The sequence below is a fragment of the Heterodontus francisci genome, chromosome 37 (assembly GCF_036365525.1).
Source record: "Heterodontus francisci isolate sHetFra1 chromosome 37, sHetFra1.hap1, whole genome shotgun sequence".
In the NCBI taxonomy this organism is placed as follows: Eukaryota; Metazoa; Chordata; class Chondrichthyes; order Heterodontiformes; family Heterodontidae; genus Heterodontus; species Heterodontus francisci.
Genome location: NC_090407.1, coordinates 9199338 through 9220399, shown reverse-complemented (window position 1 = coordinate 9220399; position 21062 = coordinate 9199338). Strand labels below are relative to the sequence as shown.

Sequence of the window (21062 nt, the reverse complement as noted above, 5' to 3'; positions counted from 1 at the left end):
GAGAAACCATTTCCTCTGTGGGGGAGGAACAAAATCGAGAATAAAAAGGACCTAATTTAAAAATTACAGCTAGACCAAGCAGGAAGGAGATCAGGAAGCATGTTTTCCCACATAAAGGGTAGTGAAAATCTGGAACTCTCTCCCCAAAAAGACTGTGGATTCTGGGAGACATTGGAGCTTTCAAAACAGACATTGTTAGATTTTTTTCTGAGGTAAGGATATCAAGAGATATAGATCAGCCATGAGCTAACTGAAATGATGGAACAGGCTCGAGAGCTAAATAGACTCCTCTTATTCTTAAATACAATACCTTGGCCAGCACAAGATGTGAGCAAGTTCAGTCATTGCGTTTCAGTTAATTGGAGAAATGTGCGTCTTACAATGACACTCCCAAACCTACAACCTCCACCACCTAGAAGGGCAAACTGCAGTAGGTGGAGGGAAACATCATCATCTCCAACTCACCCTCCAAGTCGGCACAGTGGTGCAGTGGTTAGCACCGCAGCCTCACAGCTCCAGGGACCCGGGTTCGATTCTGGGCACTGCCTGTGCGGAGTTTGCAAGTTCTCCCTGTGTCTGTGTGGGTTTTCGCCGGGTGCTCCGGTTTCCTCCCACATGCCAAAGGTGATAGGTAAATTGGCCATTGTAAATTGCCCCTAGTGTAGGTAGGTGGTAGGGAATATGGGATTACTGTAGGGTTAGTATAAATGGGTGCTTCTTGGTCGGCACAGACTTGGTGGGCCGAAGGGCCTGTTTCAGTGCTGTATCTCTAAATAATAAAAAAAAAGTCATATACCAGCCTGACTTGGAAATATATCACCATTCCTTCATTATCACTGGGTCAAAATCCTGGCACTCCCTACATAACAGCACAATGAGTGCACCTTCACCAATTTGCACACAGCAAACTGTAACTGAGTTGAATAACCAGTTAATCTAATTTTTATGGTGTAATTTAAGGGAGAACTGTTGAACAGCAGCATTGTGAGGAACTCCTGATTTTTTCTTCCAATAGGCCCATGGGATCTTTTATAACCACCTGAGAGATGGGAGGGACCTGGGTTTAATCTCTTATATAAAAGACAGCACCTCCAACAAGGCAGCATTCCCTCAAGTGTGACACTGATGTATCAGCTTCACTTCCAAGCTGAGAGTCTTGAACCCACAAGTTTCTAACTCAGAGGTAAGACTGCTACCAAATGAGCCAAACCTGAGCCTATCAGGATGAAAGATGACTTGAAGAGGGGGAAATCCCAGACTGATTGTTCTGTATGATACCTCTATGCCTGATACCAAATATGTCTCAGCGCCATTTAACCAGCTTTATTTTTTAAAGAAGGTATCGCAGTTCCTCCAGTTGGCCGACTAGTTCTAAACGAGTATAGTTTACCAGCTATTTTTGAACCAACATACCTGTATAAGTAAGAATACATCATTTCATACCTGGCACACATGACTTACATACACTGTGTAGTAAAAGGATAGAAAAGGAATGACAGTATTTGCACACGTATCTTCCAGCTCCCCAGCAGGAATATACCAACAGTGCTCCACATAAAGGATCAGTGGCCACAATCAGTTTTGTTTTTCACAAGCCTGTATATTTAAACTGTCTTAAAACACCACGACAAGGAAAATGCCTCAAAAGACATCCAGGTTACTGAGAATATGGCATTGTGTCCTTTGATGGCCAAGTTTTCAGCCCAGTTATTTTGAATATTTAAAATAAAAATGGATTATATTTTTTATTTACTTAAAAGCTATTAGAAATAGAGGCTCAAGAAACTTAAGACTCAACTTCGCAGCTGTAAAAAGTTTCTGAATACATCGATAAATAATTGCAAACCTACAAAATGTACTATTTTGTGACAGAAATTTATGGAACCATCTGCAAGTGCCATAAAAAGAAAACAGTATCTTTGCTTAACTTTGCTGGATCACAGTGCAATCTATTTCTTAAGGTATTAAAGCTCCCTCAGTAGCCTAGTGGTAAGGACATCACGTGCACGTTACTGAGTCATACAGACCAGCAGGTCCCTGTTGTGTTGATGGGACTATGTCTGCCCCCCAACAAATCCTGCCCTAGAGAAACAAATAAACTACCCTGATTACTATCCAATGACCCCCTCCTGACACATGTGTGTGTGTGTGTGTGTGTGTGTGTGTCTCTGTTATGCATACACACGCACTCAGGTTTCACTGTTAAATTTCTCCCTCCACCCCCAATGGGTCGAACAGTCTAATAAGCACCAGCATTAAGAATGGGCACTTGGGTAAGGGAGCAGAAAGTGAAAGGTACCAGTGGAATTTCACCCAGCAAAAATTCGTGTCCTCGGGAGAGGAAGAATTGGAAGAGGAATAAAGACCTCAAAGGGTTAATTTTTGCTAAATCGGCGATCATTAATTTCCAAAACTGATCTGCAGTGCTGTGTCTGCGGCATTTCGCAATCTTACCAGCTTGTCCTGCGAGTAAGTCGATGCCGTTTTTCTTTATTTCATTCCGACTCTGACTCTCTGGCATAACGAGCTGCCTGCTTTGGTGCAAGTTGGAGATGATAGTTGATAGATCACTCTCACGACTGCAACAGAAGAACAGAGCAGAGTTAAGAAATCTGCTGATTCATTTAAAAACCCTGTCCTGCATTAGTAGGGTAAAGAGCGCTTTTTATTACTGTGACACAAAAGTTATTAGTTTGGACCAAAATTGAATTATTTTAGCTCCTTGTTTTGTGTTTATCCTTAATGTGCGACTTGAATATTTGCATATTAACAGAGATCCCAAGTAAATTCAATGCAAAGTACTTTTCAACCGCCAGTGTTCCTTTTAACAAAGTGGAACCTAAATCTTCGTAAGATGTCAAGTAGTTTAATTGCTATTTCTAAATTAGCTATAATTTCATGGTCTATTAAAATGCTTTATTCTATAAAAAGCTCAAACTATTAATTTTCCATGAACACATAATTAACAGAAACGCCAACATCTTAAGAGATAGGGTCACACAATACACCACTCACATAACAAAAGCACGATTCACCAGCCTCACCAGGGCAGGGCACATGATCAAACATTTGGAAGCTCCGGGAAGAGACGGTTGCCCACCTCCTCCTGGAATGTGCCTTTGCAAAGCAGGTGTGGAAAGAGATGCAGTGGTTTTTGTCAAGGTTCATCCCAAGCAGCTCTGTAACACAGGAGTATGTGCTCTACGGGCTGTTCCCAGGGACGCACACCGAGATAAACATCAACTGCTGCTGGAGGACTATCAATTCGGTAAAAGACGCCCTTTGGTCTGCCCGAAACTTGCTGGTCTTCCAGCGCAAAGAGTTGTCCACAACCGAATGTTGCAAACTGGCACATTCCAAGGTCCAGGACTACGTGCTGAGGGACGCACTAAAGCTTGGGGCAGCCGCAGCAAAGGCTCAATGGGGAAAGACCACAGTGTAAGGTCCCCCCTACCAAGCTGAACTGAGGGGCTGGATCCATGGGAAACCCCTCGAACTGTATCGGCAAAATTTTCATTTGCTGTAAATGTAAAAATGTAATTGGCATGACAAATGTGAAATGGAAGGGTTGTGAAGCAACTCATGATAGTATTGAAGGAAACTGATCTCCCTTGCAATGTTTGTATTTTTTGGTGCTGTTTGAAACTGTTTGGCAATGTAAATTTTACAGATTTTTATGAATAAAGTATATTTTGGGGAAAAAAAACATTTGGAAGCTCCAGTATAACTGACCTAACCTGTCTTCCCAACACATCATCAGGAAATGTTCACAAACTGTCTGTCACTTTAAATTCTACAACTTCCCCAACCCCCCAGCCCCACCTCCCCACAATATTCCCAGTTCCAACTCGAGGAGAGCTTTAGTCTACCGTCTATCTCTGCTAATCAGATAAGTTTGTGTCGCAAAGTCCCCAGACATTAGGTACGTTTAAGTATCATCTGTCTGAGGATTTTCAGCACATGTTGAACGCCAGACAATGCGGCTTCACTCAAACACCCTGTCTGCTTTCCCGAACCCCACAGTCTGCTCCTTCCAACCAACCTACAAATCCCTCTCCTGGGTGGGATGGCTGCACAGACCCTTGCTCATAAACGCCCGTTAATTCCATAAATGATCTTAAAATAGGAAAAGGGATTGAAGCGAACTCTACACAGATTCACACATCCAGCAATTTTGTTTCTTATCCCTCCTGAGCTGGCAGGTAACCAGTATTAATGCACACTATTTTTAAGACGTTTAAGAGATTATTTCAAAAGGAGTTATTAATCATTCCTAATTATGCTAATCAATAACTAGGCAATAGGGTCATGGCATGCACCAAGAGAGCTGCCATCTTAGCTTGTAAGCCAACAGTGCGACACAGAATGGTCTGACGCTCTAAATTCTTTTGTATTATAGTTGCTACTATTATACAAAATAGTTCACAGCTTATTTCAATAATCAGCATCAGCTGTGGCTCAGTTGATAGCACTCTTGCCTCTGTGGAGGCAAGGCTGTGGATTCACGTCCCACTCCAGAACATCAGCACAAAACGCAAGGCTGACACTCCAGTGCAGCACAGTCAGAGGTGCTGCCTTTCAGGTGAGACGTTAAACCAAGGCCCTGTCTGACCTATTGGATGAATGTAAAAGATCCCCTGGTCCTATTTTGAAGAGCTGTGGAGTTCTCCCCAGTGTCCTGGTCAATATTTATCCCTCAACCAATATCATTAAAACAGATCATCTGGTCATTACCACATTGCTGCTTGTGGAATCTTCCTGTGCGCAGATTGGCTGTCATGTTTCCTACATTACAACAGTAACTACACTTCAAAAGTACTTTGTTGACTGTAAACCACTTTGGGACGACCTGAGGTCATGAAAAGTGCTATATAAATGCAACTCTGTTTCTTAATGATGCCGTAGAAACTATTAGTGGAAGGTAATAACAGACAGATGAAAAGTGTAGGAAAAAGGGAATTCAACCAGACAGTGCAGTAGAGGAAGCTGGAATGATGGGCCAAATGGACTCTTCCAAAATTCCTAAGATTCTACATGAGAGAAAACTGGACATTGAAGCTCCTGTTCTTTTGGGCGAGAAATGAGCATCAAAGGACATGCATTGCTGGTCATGATCTCTCGTGTCCAATCTTGCCCCGAGGTGCGAGGGCTGCCAAAATGGAAGGTGGCGACACTTGCAAGTGCCCATTGGAAACAAGCGTGATTAGGCAAATCAGGGACTTCATGCAATCATTGAGTCATAGAATGGTCACAGCACAGAAGGAGGCCATTCAGCCTGCTGTGTCCATGCCAGCTCTGTGCAAGAGCAACTCACTTTGTCCCACTCCTCCGCCTTTTCCCCGTAGCCCTACAAACTTGCTCTCTTCTAATAATTATCCAGTCCTCCTTTGAAAGCCATGATTGAATCTGCCTCCACCACACTCTCAGGCCGAGCATTCCAGATCCTAACCACTCACTGCGCAAAAAGGCTTTTCCTTATGTCGCCATTGCTTCTTTTGCCAATCACCTTAAAACAGTGTCCTCTGGATCCTTCTGCCAGCAGGAACAGTTTCTCCCTACCTACACTGTCCAGACCCCTCATCATTTTGAACACAGCCATCAAATTTCTTTTTAATCTTATCTTCTCTAAAGGAAGAGAGACCAGCTTCTCCAATCTATCCACATAACTGAAGTTCCTCATCCCTGGAACCATTCTCGCGAATCTTTTCTGTACCCTCTCTAATGCCATCACATCCTTCCACAAGTGTGGTGCCCAGAACTGGATACACTTCTCCAGTCAAGGCGGAACCAGTGTGTTGTGGACAGGTTTATCGTTACTTCCTTGTTTTTGTACTCTATGCCCCTATTTATTAATGCCCAGAATCCCGTATGCTTAATTAATGGCCTTCTCAATCTACCCAGTACCTTCAATGATTTGTGTACATATACCCCCAGGTCCCTTTGCTCTTGCACCCCCTTTAGAATTGTACCTTTTTGTTTATATTGTCTCTCCTTATTCTTCTGACCAAAATGAATCATATCACACTTCTCAATTAAAATTTCATCTGCCACTTGTCCACCCATTCCACCAGCCTGTCTATGTCCTCTTGTAGTTTATTACTATGTCCCTGACAGTTCACAGTATTTCCAAGTTTTGTGTTATCCGCAAATTTTGAAATTGTGCCCTGTACACCCGTGTCTAGGTCATTAATAAAGATCAAGAAAAGCAGGGTCATCAACCGGGTGGTGTTTGAGCCACACATGCTCAGGGTCTTTTGCAGCCCAACCTGTGGTTCCTTATAAAGGGACCACCAGAGGCCTCCAACACAAAGGGCTAATGTTAACGTTTTAATTAATTTATTTCTGTTGAGCCAGGAAGAGCTGGAAGGACTGCAGTGCAGGCTGCTGGCCCCCAAATTTAGTTGGACCCTGTGTTCACATCTTCAGGATGCACAGCATGATTATGCCACCCGTAATGATGCCGCCATATTGGTAAAAGGTGCATCCAGGGTCCATGCCTTAAACAGGCGATAGGCCCTTTGCGCATAGGAACAGGAGTAGGCCATTCAGCCCATCAAGCCTGCCCCACCATTCAATATGATCATGGCTGATGATCCACTTCAATGCCTTTTTTCCCCCCGCACTATCCCCATATCCCTTTATGTCATTGGTATTTAGAAATTCGTCAATCTCTACTTTAAACATACTCAATGACTGAGCTTCCACAGCCCTCTGGGGTAGAGAATTCCAAAGATTCACAACCCTCTGAGTAAAGAAATTTCTCCTCATCTCTCTCCTAAGTGGCTTCCCCCTTATTTTGAAAGATGTGTCTCCTGGTTCTAGACTCCCCAACCAAGGGAAACATCTTAACTGCATCTACCCTGTTTATCCCTTTAAGTATTTGTAGGTTTCAATGAGATCACCTCTCATTCTTCGAAACTCTAGAGAATACAGGCCCAGTTTCCCCAATCTCTCTTCATAGGACAATCCCATTAACCTGGGAACAGGTCTGGTGAACCTTCGTTGCACTCCCTCTATGGTAATAATATCCTTCCTAAGGTAAGAGGACCAAAACTGTACACAGTACTCCAAGTGCGGTCTAACCAAGGCTCTATACAATTGAGTGCATGCAACACAGTGGCTTGAAATTGAAACTCTGTTCACCAGTGAGCTAACAGGGATGCCCAATAGGCATCTGCAGCCTGTCAAACCCATGTAAACGAGGCCCAGGGCCCAAAATCAGGTGTGCCTTATGTTATTCCTGAAAAACCAGATGGTGAAGGAGCCAACCTTTACATCCTTAATAAACATTTTAAAGATACACATTACAAACATGCACCTCCTCATTCAACCACAGTTTGTTTGTTCCTATTTATATGAGTGCAAGTGAATCCCCAGTTATACCCCACCACCTGCGTATAATTAATATACAATTAACATCTTGGGCCTACCCGTTCCAGCACAAAAGCTGCCCACTGTGCCCTCTCTCCTGATCGCTCCCCATTCTCCCAGTTGTTCCCACCCTCCGGATTACTTTCCCCATATTTCTCCTGATCGCTCCACTAATCAGAGTTTGTGAACAAGTTTAAAATTAATGAAGTAGAAGCAATTAGGGATGGGCAACAAATGCTAGCCTTGCCAGCGATGTTCACATCCCATGAAAGAATAAAAAATTACAAATCTTTGAACCAAAATAGTTCATTCCATCAAATTAAACAGCAGTTTCCAGTTCTTCCAAAACGTTTCAAACAAAATGCAATCATTTATAGTTAATAAGAATACAATTATAGATCATATATTCAACACAACACACTGGTAAAGTGCAGTTACGAAAACAGAATAAGCCTAGAAATCGAAGCGTCGTTAACAAAGAGGTCAATCCAGGAATCTGTGCTCCCAGGACAAAATGTCTGTGGGTCACAGAATTAGGTCTACTCTCTTGTTAACTTAATCCCTGACCCAAGCCCTCTACAAACATGCATCCTCACTGGGAGTGCAGTGCAGGAGCACGGAATTACCTACTTTACCTTGGCACAATTATTTCCTCTTGCACAATTAACAAAATGATTACTACTTGTTCTTATGAAGATTTCAGATTTTTACTGTTTCTAACTGATCCTATAATTGCCACAAGGCAATCGCACCTTTCAACAAAGAATTCAGAAATGCTTTCCTTCATACTTGGTCAGTATGAAGACAAGTTTCAGTAACCGGTTGAAAACAATTGCCACATCACGCAAGCATTTTATTTTGGTTGTGCGTTGCACCAACGATAAACATTTGCATAATAAGCAGTCTCCTCAGTTCAATTGTAGTTTGAATTTTTCTATAGCACTAAATTCTCATTTTGCTGTAATATTTATCATTGCTTACTTCAAATAAATAGATAATTCCATTTCTCTTGGAGCAAAAACACGACTTTGGATCATCAGGAGTCGACTGTAAACAGACCAAGGCCCCTCTAAGGTCATTCGACCAATCTTTTTGCAGGAGGGAAAACTACCAGTCTTAACACTAGGGTTTTTTTTTTGAGAGTTTACTCTTATACCCTGTATTTATACATCATCTCTCTCCATACCATGGCTCCAAACTGTCAAAGCGCATTTAATGAGCACAGTGGCATTTTTAAAACAATCAGATTACATTCATCCCTTGAAATAGCCTAATAATTTCAAATACCAGATTAGTATGGGTTAGATTAAGACACATAACTTGAAAGGTCAATCAAAAGAGAATCTAGCTTCCAATATGAAATTTACTACTTAATGCACACTAAATTAAATTAAAAAGCCCTTCAACACCAACCGATCAATCCTTGTCTCTGTGGGCTTTACAAAAAAATGACCTCCGTATATCTTCACAAAAGATGTTACATAATGACTGCAATTTTAAAAAGAGCCTAAAGTAAATAAAATGAATTGAAAATATGGAATCACAGAAAACATTCAAACAAAGAAACAAAATTCAACTTCATATAAAATTACTTTCTCCTTCTGGGCTCAGTTTTATTAAAAAATTACTCCTGTTCTGATTTCTCCCATAAATTCAGTGCTGCAGATGAACAACAGCATCAACCTCACTCACACCGTTCAGCATTGGTTGATTACAGCGGACAATATGTCTGCATGCTTTGGACTGGCACTCAAGGAGTTAAGAAAGCCTCTCAGAAGCAAAGTGGCTAACTGGCCCCATCATTACTGATAATCAGCACAGAGACAGGAGCCACCATTTCAAGGTAATGCTCCCAGTCTTTTCAAGCTGTAGCTCGGGTTCTCATTAATTATCTAAAGGCTCCTCTTTTATCAAGCAAAAAAAAGCTACAAGAGTACTGCCATTAACAAGATAGTAAAATATCATTTGCAGCATCTGGAGCTACAGCTTCATAATCAAAACACTGCACCCAACATTAACCTCTTCAAGTGTTACAGTGGCATTTTAAGCAGTACCAAAGTGAGAAGCATTCATATTCTAAAGGCAATCAGGGCTGAAACTATCTAATCCACATGGTTATATGTGTTAATTAGACCATTCACACATGACCACTCCAGTTTCAACACTTTTTTGCCAATCAAAGCGACTTTACTTTTCTCCCCCCACAGTTGTTAAAATTTGGATTCTGCCATCATTTCTCAATCTGCAAAAGAAATAACCCCAGAAAGTTGTTCCTTCAGTAAATTTTTTTTTGTTGAAAAAACTGTCCAGCAATTAAAACACGAGAAGCGACATGTGTTTACCCTAATTTCAGTCAATTTATCCTTAGATTAAGCACAATAATTAAAAATCTACAATTATCTTATGCCATAATTGCGTAGTTTATACTGGGTGAGTGCAAGACCTGAACAGAAGATAAGTGGACAGAGACGCACACCAAAGCTACACAGGTATATGAATCAACTCTGCACAACAGGCATGATAGCAAGCAACAGTACATTTAATAAAGTGAAAATTTACTGCTTTTTTATCGATTTGCGAAAAAAAGCATAAACATTTCTCCAACTCTATAATGAAACTGTCTGCTATCTTTATGGACACCACAGAGTCCCCCATCCATAATATAACCAGCTATATCCTACTCAGTCACAGCACTGACCAATTAGATTTCATTAATCATACTTGCCTTTGATGGCTGCTCTGCCAAGTAGTGCACAAGGTCGGTCTAAAGCAACACCAGTCCAGCTCGGACTGCTCAAAATCCTGCAAAACCAGAAACTATTTGTTGCTGATAAACTGGAATGTCTCTTTGGCAGAAAATTGGAAAACTCAAAATGACCACAGAATACACTGTCTCTATTAACCTGCAAGGGAACAAAAACCCTGCAGAATCTCTTTTCAATATAATACAGTGCACCTTTCCACTGGATAAGGGAAGCAAATCGAGGTTTAATTTATCATTGACTGGGTGTACTGCTTCATCCTCTTGTCAGTATTCTAATCTCTCACAACATGATCCGCCCTCTAGTGCATATGAATCATATGATAAAATGCAGCTACATAAGCCTATAAGGATTGGGAATCCACAGTCTGGTGCTGATGGCCACAGAGTTAAAGTAATTTACTGTACAGAACAAGAGTTATTTTGCATTGCTTAAAAATATAAAGCAGATTTGCAATAAAATGTATCAACGAGACTCATTTCAACACTTCAGCTTCTAAATCTCAAGCATTATGATCGCTCTGATCACTGTTACGTATAAGGCTAAATAGTCAGGAAAACCCCACCAGTGACTGTGTTGTACAGATACTAGGAATCCATAATGCACTAGAGAAATATTTCTTGATAAATAGCATTTCCATGAAACAAGTTTTAATGCTTGAAAAATTAACACTTAAAACATGAAATAAGCTTCCTAACATTCTGCACATTACCAATAAAAATGTGGATCAAATTTATTTCCAATTAGCAAAATAAGCACCACAAAATGTTAAAATGAGGCAGATTTTTAAACTGTTAACATTAACACATGTCAAAAGAAGGTATGTTGTACAGAAGATCAAGGGCCTTGTTAGACCTCTGACCAAGAAGCTATACTGGCAGTATAAATAACTGATATTAATACATACTGTCCATATTATTTCCCCGTAATCAAATGTTAGCACTCAATAAGTTTTCTGCGGCTGTATCACAAGCATTAATCTCCCAGCAAGGATGTCATTATGTGTCAATGATGACCACTAGCATCCACCTCGACAACAAAACAGGCCCCCCAAACTGAATAATAACTGTAAAAGTATGAACTTTAAAGGTGCAAATCATTAAAATATATATTCGTTGAAATGATTTCAAGGCGATAATCTCCAGGGCTTGTCGATGATGGTTATAAACTACTCATCATTCACTCTTGTGGTTTATGACATCACTTGAACAGCTCAGTGAGATTACTGCCCTGAAATCACTTCCAGGTAGCCATTATTCTCTATTTAATACTGCTTAGCAAATGATCCAGCAGCTTTTATGCTAGAATAGAGAACAGAGAGCTCTTGCCAATTGCTAATTACTTAGTTTGAGATTTTCTATTGCAGAATTATCCTCCTCTTGGCCAGTGCTTAAGTATGAAATAGAATAAAACTCACTGCGTCACCCACTCACTACATTAGAAGATGGTGCACCACTTGGGTTATGGAAACACTTCTCTACCTTTCTCAGATCATCAGTTAAATGCTTGAAGTTGGATTCCACAGTGGAGTCTCCTTTTCAACACAAAGAATTTCGATTTATAAATAAATATTCTTTCAGTATGTGTCAGCTTGCCTCCGTCAATCCCCATCAGTAAGTGGTGGGTTCAGGCCCCACTCCAGAACTTGAGCATGTAATCTAGCCCGACACTTCAGTGCAGTGTTGAGTTAGTGCTGCACTGTCGGAGCTGCCATCTCTCCAACGAGATGTTAAATCAAGGCCCGGTCTTCCTGCTCCGGTGGAAAGATCCCATGCTACTACTAGAAGAGCAGCAGGGAAGTTCACCCATTGTCCTGGCCAACATTTATCCCTCAGCCAACACCACCGGGACAGGATATGTGGTCATTATCTAACTGCACTTTGTGGGACCTTGCTGTGCACAAATTGGCTGCTGTATCTGTCAACATAGCAACAGCGACTACATTTCAAAAGTAATTCATTGGTTGCCGAGTGCTTTAGAACATCTGAGGACATGAAAGGCGCTATATCAATACATCAACTCTACCCCACTGGCTAGTAGCCATGCCTCTGCAACTGAAAGTTGTGGATTCAAGCCCCACACTAAATCTGGAACGTGTTAACAAGGCTGATATTCTAGTACTGTACTGAGTGAGTACTGTCAAGCTGAAGCTGGCATCCTTTCAATAAGGCATTATGTTACAGAACAGAGAGTTGATCGAGCTAACATTCCTCCTTCAGAATGGCCTCAAAATGGCCATTCATCTCACGAGTGGAGTAAGGATAAATTTGTACAAAACAAAACATCAGCTAAAGCACAGCTACAGTAGAGTGCTGGGTACAGTTTAGGGTGCACCCATTAAAGAAAGGAGATTAAAGCCATGGATAGCATAAGGTGTAGATTCACCAGAATAATGCCAGGGATTCTCCTAATAGTGACCAGCAGCTTGTGAGTAAACACTGCATTAATGTAGATTTCAAGAGCTACTTAAAGGGATGCTCACCATTTCACGTTCACTTACTGCTGGAGTTATCAAGAGGATCTCAAACACTGGGAGACTTTCTGGGACACTGTCAAAACTTCACCACCACTCTAGCAACATTTATTCTGGAAATATGAGGACTTCACCTAAAAAGAGTAAGTGCTGTGCTAATCCACCTTACAGGAGTCAATAGGAGAATGAGTGCTTGGTCATTGGCATCTTGCTCAAGGCCCTCCCCACCTTTGGTTTGGACGTGAAATAGGAGGAGGACATGAGGACAGGCAGAGCAGCACCAGCTGCAGGAGAGGGGAGACAGGAGGGCAAGGTGGCATCCGTCCCCACTCTGAATACAGGATATCCCTCCTCCTCTGGATCTCCTCCACCTGATTCTCCGGTTCTCCATACAAGAACCTATGCACCCTCTCCCTCAATCCCTGAACTATCCTGCAATGTGCCAGCCACAGCATTCCATACCTTCAATGGAAGTGGGTGCAAGGAGCCCACATATAATGCTCCATACAGAAATTAATTAACACACTGCAAAAGTCACTGCACAGAGCACTAGAGAGCTCCGAATGGAGAGATACAGGAGCAGCAATAGACCATTTAGCCCGTCGAGCCTGTTCCACCATTCAATGAGTTTGTAGGTAATCTGCGACATTACAATTCTATAAAATAGGATGTGGAGTAAAGATTTCATTGGAATTTTTGTTTCTATTATTCTCTATGACTGTCAACAGATCCTTTCTGTTTGTTGATAATGCTTGACAAGATTTTATTTTCTGGGTTTGTTAAAAAACTCGCATGGTTAAAATGTGTCATTGCCCCATAAAACCAGCAATGCTTTGCATGCAAACTACATCGTTGCAAGAAAAATGATGTGAAACTGTTTGGATTTCTCAATGAACTGATATCTCCAAGAGTCTGGAACTTGTTTGTCAATCCCGATTGTCTTTCCAGGAAGTAACAACTGCTGGCCTGCCGATCAATATCTCACATTTGACTAGGCCATTTGCTAATGCCTCTTAAGCAAAATCTAGCGGGTCATTTCAGGGTAAATTATAAAAGACAAACCTCTTACCAACTTTCACTGGAGTTCTTGTCAGGTAGCAAACAACAATTTCACTGGGAATTCTACATTGACCACGGGCAACCTGCAAGCTGGGGCTTCTCGAAGGTAAAGCAAGGTCAAAACTTGCGTCACCATAGGTAAAACTCCAGTACCTGAGTCAGCTGAAGCTCAATTGAAGTCTGGATCAAGGAGTTGACAAGCTTAGGCTGATAAGTCTTGCTTATCACCATGCACAGGATGGAAGCACAGAGAAAATCTTCATTAATCACATCCTTAACCATCAATACCTTCATCCCCGTCAACATGAAATATAACGTCAATAATAACAGTCCAGATCTGACCACCAGAGGACTAGGTAATTAGATATGATCCAACAATACTGTAAGATTTTTGTACCTACGTATGCAGTGAGATATTCAGAGGGGGAATTTTTCCCCACAATCCCACAGGAAATTGACAGCAGAAACGGCGGAAGAATGGGGGCAATCAGAACTACCGCTGCCTTCCCACGCTGACTGGAATTTCCCCTCTCCACCCAAGTCCTCACCAGTACTGTCTATGGCTTTCCCAGCATATCGCATGCAAATGGTGGCAGGAGGATGGGTTAGGAACCTCTGGATTTTCCATCTTTCCATTCACATTACTGTTACTTAATAAGGTCACCATAGGGGGAGGATGCATCTGCACTTTTAAAGTCCCTTTCTGGATTTTGCACTGCAGTGTGGCAGGAATTCTCTACCCGTGCACTGTTTTTTAAAAAGTATTTTGTTTTTTTTGGGGACGTGAGCGTCGCTGGCTAGGCCAGCATTTATTGCCCATCTCTAACTGCCCTTGAACTGAATGGCTCGCTGTGGGTCTGGGAGTCACATGTAAGACCAGCTAAGGGTGGCAGGTTTCCTTCCCTAAAAGGACATTAAAAAAAAAACCATCTGGTTTGCTAAACAACAAAACAACAATAGTTTCATGATCACCATTAGACTAGCTTGTAATTCCAGATTTATTAATTGAATTCAAATTTCACCATCTGCCGTGGTGGGATTCAAACCCATGTCCCCAGAGCATTAATCCAGGCTCTGGATTACTAGTCTAGTGACGTGACCACTACACTACCACCTCCTCCCCCGCAATTGATGGCAGGTGTCTTGCCAAAAGCCAAGCAAAGGGTACTGTATATTTCTATGGAAGGGTGAACCTGATGAGTTGAATGAGCTCCCTTCACATCAAATTGCATTTATATAGCACCTTCAACACAGTAAAATGTCCCAAGTTGTTTACCGAAGTATTACTGAGCAAATTTAACACTGTGCCACATAAGGAGACATTAGGGTAGATGTCCAAAAGCTAGGTCAAAGAGGTAGATTTTAAGGAGGGTCTTAAAAGGAGAGAGATATAGAGAGGGAGAGAGGCCTAGGGAGGGAATTCCAGAGCATTAGGCCTAGGCAGCTAACAGTATGGCCGCCAATGGTGTAGGGATTAAAATTGGGGATGCTCAAGGAGGTCAGAATTGGAAGAATGCAGATATCGCAGAGGGTTGGAGGGCTGGAGGAGTTTACAGAGATAGGGAGGGGCGAGGCCACATAGGGATTTGAAAACAAGGATGCAAATTTTAAAATCAAGGCTTTGCTGGACCGGAAGCAAAAGTAGGTCAATGGGCACAGGGGTGATGGTGAGTGAGTCTTGGTGTGCGTTGGGTCACAAGCTATGGAATTTCAGATGAGCTCAGGTTTATTTCTGATGGAAGATGGGAGGCTGGCCAGGACAGCATTGGAACAGCCAAGTCTAGAGGTAACAAAGGCATGGAAGAGGCTTTCAGCAGACGAGCTGAGGCAAGGCAGAGCCGAGCAATGTTATGGAGTTGGAAGGAGAAAGTCTTGGCAATGGAGCAGGTACTGGCTGAAAGCTCATCTCGGGGTCAAATATGACAGCAAGGTTGCAAATGGTCTGGTTCAGTCCGAGACAGTTGCCTGGGAGAAGGATGGAGTCAGTGGCTAGGGAACGGAGTTTGTGGTTTCAATCTTGCCAAAGTTTAGCTGGAGGAAGTTTCTGCTCATCCAGTACTGGATGTTGGACAAGCCGTGTGAAGGGTCATAAACAGTGGAGGGTTTGGGAGCAGTGGTGGTGCAGTAGAGCTGGGTGTTGTCAACTTGCATGTACTTATCTTTTGTTTTATCTTAGCTTTGTTGACAACAACTTTGCATTGACTCAAAAGCTTCAGTGAATGGTTAATAATCACACCCAGATCCTTTTTCCTATCACTCTGCTAACAAAAAATTATCCAACATTTATCATCCACCTCATCCTATTCTGATATTTGTAACTGATATTTATCTACATTAAAATCCATCTGCGTTCTATGAGCCCAACACTTTTAACTGATCCAGGTATATTTCAACATGGTTTTCCATCCTTGTACCAATCTCTAGTATTCTCAGCAAATTGTTTTTCATACTAGCAGATCTCCCATGGCATTGCTCATGGCAATGTCGCAGGATGGATTTTCTGGTTTGTCGGCTTAGGCGACGATTGTGGCAAAGTGGGGAATCTTTATCTGCATGGGGTGGCGAAAGCTGAAGGTGATGGTTCTTTTTGGGGGGGAAATTGTTGGAGCCCTTGTTTACCCAAGCAAGACTGTCTACTGGCATTTATTCTCCCCCATATATCTTTTATGTTGCTTCATTCTGCAGTGAAGGGCACTCTTGAGGTTATCCGTCTGACCCCTTTTTGTTTATTTTTCCGTCAAGAGGCTTGACAGAAAAAGTGCACTGAACATCTATCTGATCCTTTAAGAAAGAAACATTTTTCCATCTGGAGTGATTTTAAAGTTTGTTTTGCCAAAATATATTTTTACTATGGGTAGCTTTGTCATGTAACATTATATCATGTAATGTTAAGCTCACAGCACCATCTATCAGTGCAATACCTTGGGGATGTTGTGGCTACACATCTTTTTAATACTAGATATTATTCAGAATACATTAAGTAATTCCTCCATGTCATTTATGGATAGTGTACAGATTGTGTATTTCAGAAACCAAGCAAAGATAAACTCCCTCCCTCCCACAATGAGCGCACTGGATATCTAAGGATGGCAATTGTGTTAGTGGTAGAAAAAAGCAATGACACATTTGAAAAGAAAATGGATGATTTAAGGGGGTTTAAGTCACTGACCTTTCACCTCTGGGATCTGGGTGCAATTCAAATGCAGTACAGACGGATGGGTTGAAAATCTCCTCTGTCTGCTGGCCATAAGCGTCCAATCTGAAACGAGTTTGATCATTCTCAATGCAGTTCCTAGTGCACATGACCTACACAATACAATTACTCTGAATTTGGCACTAATGAACATTAGGTTGGCAATAACACTCGGGATGATTACTGGTGCAAAAGGAAAATGCCAAATGAGGATAGAGAAGAGGGTCATTGTTGGGTACAGAGTAGAGGGAGCTTTACTCTACATCCAGCTATGCATGACCCACACAGTTAAAATGGAAATAAAAATTTAGATTCCCCAGAACAAACATCCCACAACTTGAACACAAAAAAGAAATAATAGCCTATGAGTGTCTTACAAAGCTTTAGCGTAATGGCAGAGTTCAGGTGAAATGGCAAAAATAAACATGTTGTCCTGTCATGCTTATTACGTCATCTTTAATCCTTTACAACACTCTGAGCCAGTTTTTGTTTATTCTCAATAAACTAGAAAGCAAATAAAATAAACCTTGCTTGTAAGTGTTCCTAAAGTGTCTCCTAAAGACTGTTACACAGCAGGTTGATCGCATTATACTGTGAAGCAATGCGATACTGATTATCACAATGGCAACACTATTACCATCACAACCATCATTTGCCTTTATTCTGCACTTCATAAACTTTGAGAGTCTTCAAATGATTCATTGAATATTTCAGACGGATCTTTGCTGGCAAGGCCAAGCAAGATCTGTAAATGTATTACACTCTTAAACCCCAATGATTGAGTGACAACAGGATGGTGTTCCAAGAAGTATTTTACTTCATACATTGTACCACACCGAATAAATTATCCCACTTGTGTTATTTTATGTGTTGCTATCTTACAACAGACGACAATGTGGTCCCCCACTTTGCTGAGAAAGGATGAGAATCCTTCCTTGGCAGGGCTTTCCTTTTTTCCCCCTCTTTTGGGTCACTGCGACATGCCCTGACACAAGGGCAGAAGGGCGAGCCTATCTCAGGGGGTAGGGACGCTCTGTAGCCAGCCCACCCTCTGTCCCCCCACTCCGCCTGAGTGAGCAACTCCTCCCAATAATGGCGGGGTATGAATGGCCTCCACATCACCTGTGCAGAACACCACAGACAACAGCTGAGATTTACTTTTTCAATAGGTGAACAAAATTATAGAAACATTTAAAAAGAACACGATTAGAAAATCACTACATACAGTGTACTGGGGAACTACATCACCCCTCCAACCGCTCAGTGCTGCCCCTGCCCCTCCCCCACCATTCCTCAAGGATAGCTCCCTATAACAAGACATAATAACGTAGAATTCAGGAGGTAAGTCAACAATATTTTGTAGCTAATCTAAGCCAGGTACTCTTTTTCTGAAGTATTGGAAAGAAAAATAAATGGCAAAGATTATGATGTTTTGAACAGGTGGAACAAAAATATATTTTTTTAATTACATTGAAGGCAGGTACATTAAGAAGCGGTTAAGTACTGTGCGGTACTCCAAAATTAGCATGTGTCTGAGTTTGGATGTACTCTTAAATATGTCGCAAAAAGTTTGCAATTTTCCTGCCTTTTGCATGGCTGAAAACAAAAGTTATTTTTCACTTTTAACTCCCAGGTATGAATGGTTTCGCAAAACTCCCCTTTGTAATCAATGCTCATAAGATCATCAGGTCTGCTGAATAGCCTTTTGAATGGAAAAACAACCGCTCAAGCTCTCAAACACCCACACGGTCAGTCACACAAACATGCATACATCCATAAACAGCACTCTCGCACGTGCACACATTTACTCTCTTGCATGCAAACACACTCCGATGCAAGGACTAAATAACCATGCAACTGAGTAAAATGTCAAAAAGTTGCAGAGTTATCTATATAGTTAATGAGAAGTTTCAAGCCATGTAGCTTTGTTCCAGGCCCATTCACAGCAAACCAAAGAACATTAATACTTAGCTTTACCGCTTTCTCATTAAACTCTGCATGCTCATTTCATTAAGGCTTCTTTCCACTTCTTTAAACTGCACAACAAAAGGAGTATGGGGGTCCACTCCAGTTGAAATGTCAGCGTGAACCCTCCCACTGTAAAGACATCAGCATGAAACTAGAATGGAAACTCCCCTGCTGCCCCCGGAGTTTCAGGTGGGGGAATCTTCCAAGCATAAACAGTGAGGCGACACAAAACCAGGCTCCTATCTCAGTGGAAACTAAAATGCTGGTGTGTTGGCGTCAGTGAAATGTGGTGGCACCCACGAGCAAAGCCCGGGCTTTTCTTGCTCACAAGTTTCATATGTCAACAAGGGTACTCACGAACTAGATTCGTCAGTGTGCATAAGTGCCATTTATCAATGAGGAGTGTCACTCTTCAGTGTTGACAGGGCCAGTTCAGGAGTCAAGAGACTGCCAACAGGCCCAGTGAGTGGATAATGGGGCCTCTCAACTGTAAAAATGATCTGATATTTAGTGTGCAGTGCACCAGGAAGCCAGGCATTATCAAGTTACTAATCGGGGCCTTGCAGTTAGAGGCTGTGCATTTGCTTAATGATTTGGATACAGAACTTAAAACAATTTGAATCCATTTAATGTTGAACTAATCATGTCTTTCATTTACAAGTATTATTTATATGTTGCTGTTCACAAAGAAATGTCTTATGGTATAAGGAAGCAGAAATGTCACATGGCATTTCACAGCTATCAGCAAAATGGATAAGCATTTCCACAAGTAAACCAAAAAACAGAACAAAAAGTTGGAAGTGTATCATAGTTTAACTTCAGCCAGAACACGCTGGATTCTTAAGCAAACTTAAACATCATATTATAAAATAAAACGTACGTTTTACAACATAAGTGTGCAGATGTGAAAAAGAACTCTGTAGGTGCTGAACTACATTGATTCCTGGGATGAGAGGACTGTCCTACGTGGAGAGATCAAGAAGAATGGGCCTATATTCCCTGGGCTTTAGAAGAATGAGAGGTGATCTCACTGAAATGTATAAAATTCTTCGAGGGCTTGACAGGGTTGTTGCTGATCAGCTGCTTCGTCTAGAACTTGGGGTCATAATCTCGGGATTAGGGGTCGGCTATTTAGGACTGAGATGAGCAGAAATTTCGTCACTCAGAGGGTTGTGAATCTTTGGAATTCTCTACCCAGAGAACTGTGGATGTTCCGTCGTTGTGTATATTCAAGATGGTAATCGATAGATGTTTAGCTACTCAGGAAATCAAGATATATGGGGCTAGGGCAGGAAGTGGAGTTGAATTTGAGGATTAACCATGATTTTATTGAATGGTGGGGCAGACTCGAGGGCCTGTAAGGCATACTCCTGTTTTTATTTTTTATGTTCTTAACCAAGGTTAAAGTTAACCAAGGTAAAGGCCTCCTATTTAAACTATTATTGCCCGTGTCTCTTATTTTATCACCACTTATTATTCCCCAAATGTTCACACACCATTTTTAAGTGAAATTTATTTTCTAGGCCAGCAAGGGGTATAACTCTGTTGATGCATCAACAAGACATGCCTTGGGGAGACTCTGATGCGACAATATGGGCTTAATGTAAAACTGGGTACTTTTTCATGGGGAATATTGGAAAACAATCAGCTCCTCCGACGGCTTGGCAACTGAAATGCACCATGTGGTGTGTAATTGAGCTGGCACGGACTAGGAAAATCCCAGGTTCCAACCCAGGCCCGGGTTAAGTTGCCTGATTTGAGGCAAGGTGTTAAAAGGAATGCTACAACTGACTTTAGTATCCGAGTTAGGAAAGGGGAGAAATACTCAATGATATCATAAAACATCCTCATTTTTAAAATGTGACTGGTCCTGAAGATAGTAAACATTTAAGCGAGACAGCAGTTGAGCAAATCCCAGAAGGTACATTTGAGGAAAATAAAAAGTTTCCAAAAGCTATATTGTGAGGTGCACTGGTCATGTATAACAAAATAAAAACTGTAACTCTCCGAAACAAAATCAACTCATTTTAAAAGCTTTAAGGAAAGAAGGAAGGAAACTTGCATTTATGCAGTGTTGATTTCAGGAAATGCCAAAAAGCTTCATGGTGAACAAATTGCTTTTGTAATGGAATCATCAGTTATGTAGGCAAATGCAACTGTTAAATTGCACACAGCATGATCTCACAAATAGCAAGGAGATAAATGACCAGTTAATAAAAACAAAAAATGCTGCAAA

General features: G+C 41.5%; 1 protein-coding gene across 10 annotated transcripts in view; it reads right to left on the bottom strand.

The window, feature by feature from the left end:
• Positions 1 to 21062, bottom strand: part of samd11 (sterile alpha motif domain containing 11) — a 231663-nt gene that overhangs the window by 110138 nt on the left and 100463 nt on the right. For 8 of the 10 annotated variants that reach the window (XM_068017043.1, XM_068017037.1, XM_068017038.1 and 5 more), the window contains exons 4-5: positions 16835 to 16924; positions 2455 to 2579 (exon numbers count right to left, since the gene is read on the bottom strand). In XM_068017043.1, the coding sequence (XP_067873144.1) occupies positions 2455 to 2579; positions 16835 to 16924 (215 nt within the window). The remainder of the gene's footprint in view (positions 1 to 2454; positions 2580 to 16834; positions 16925 to 21062) is intronic. The other 2 variants (XM_068017041.1, XM_068017042.1) reach the window with 1 other exon arrangement.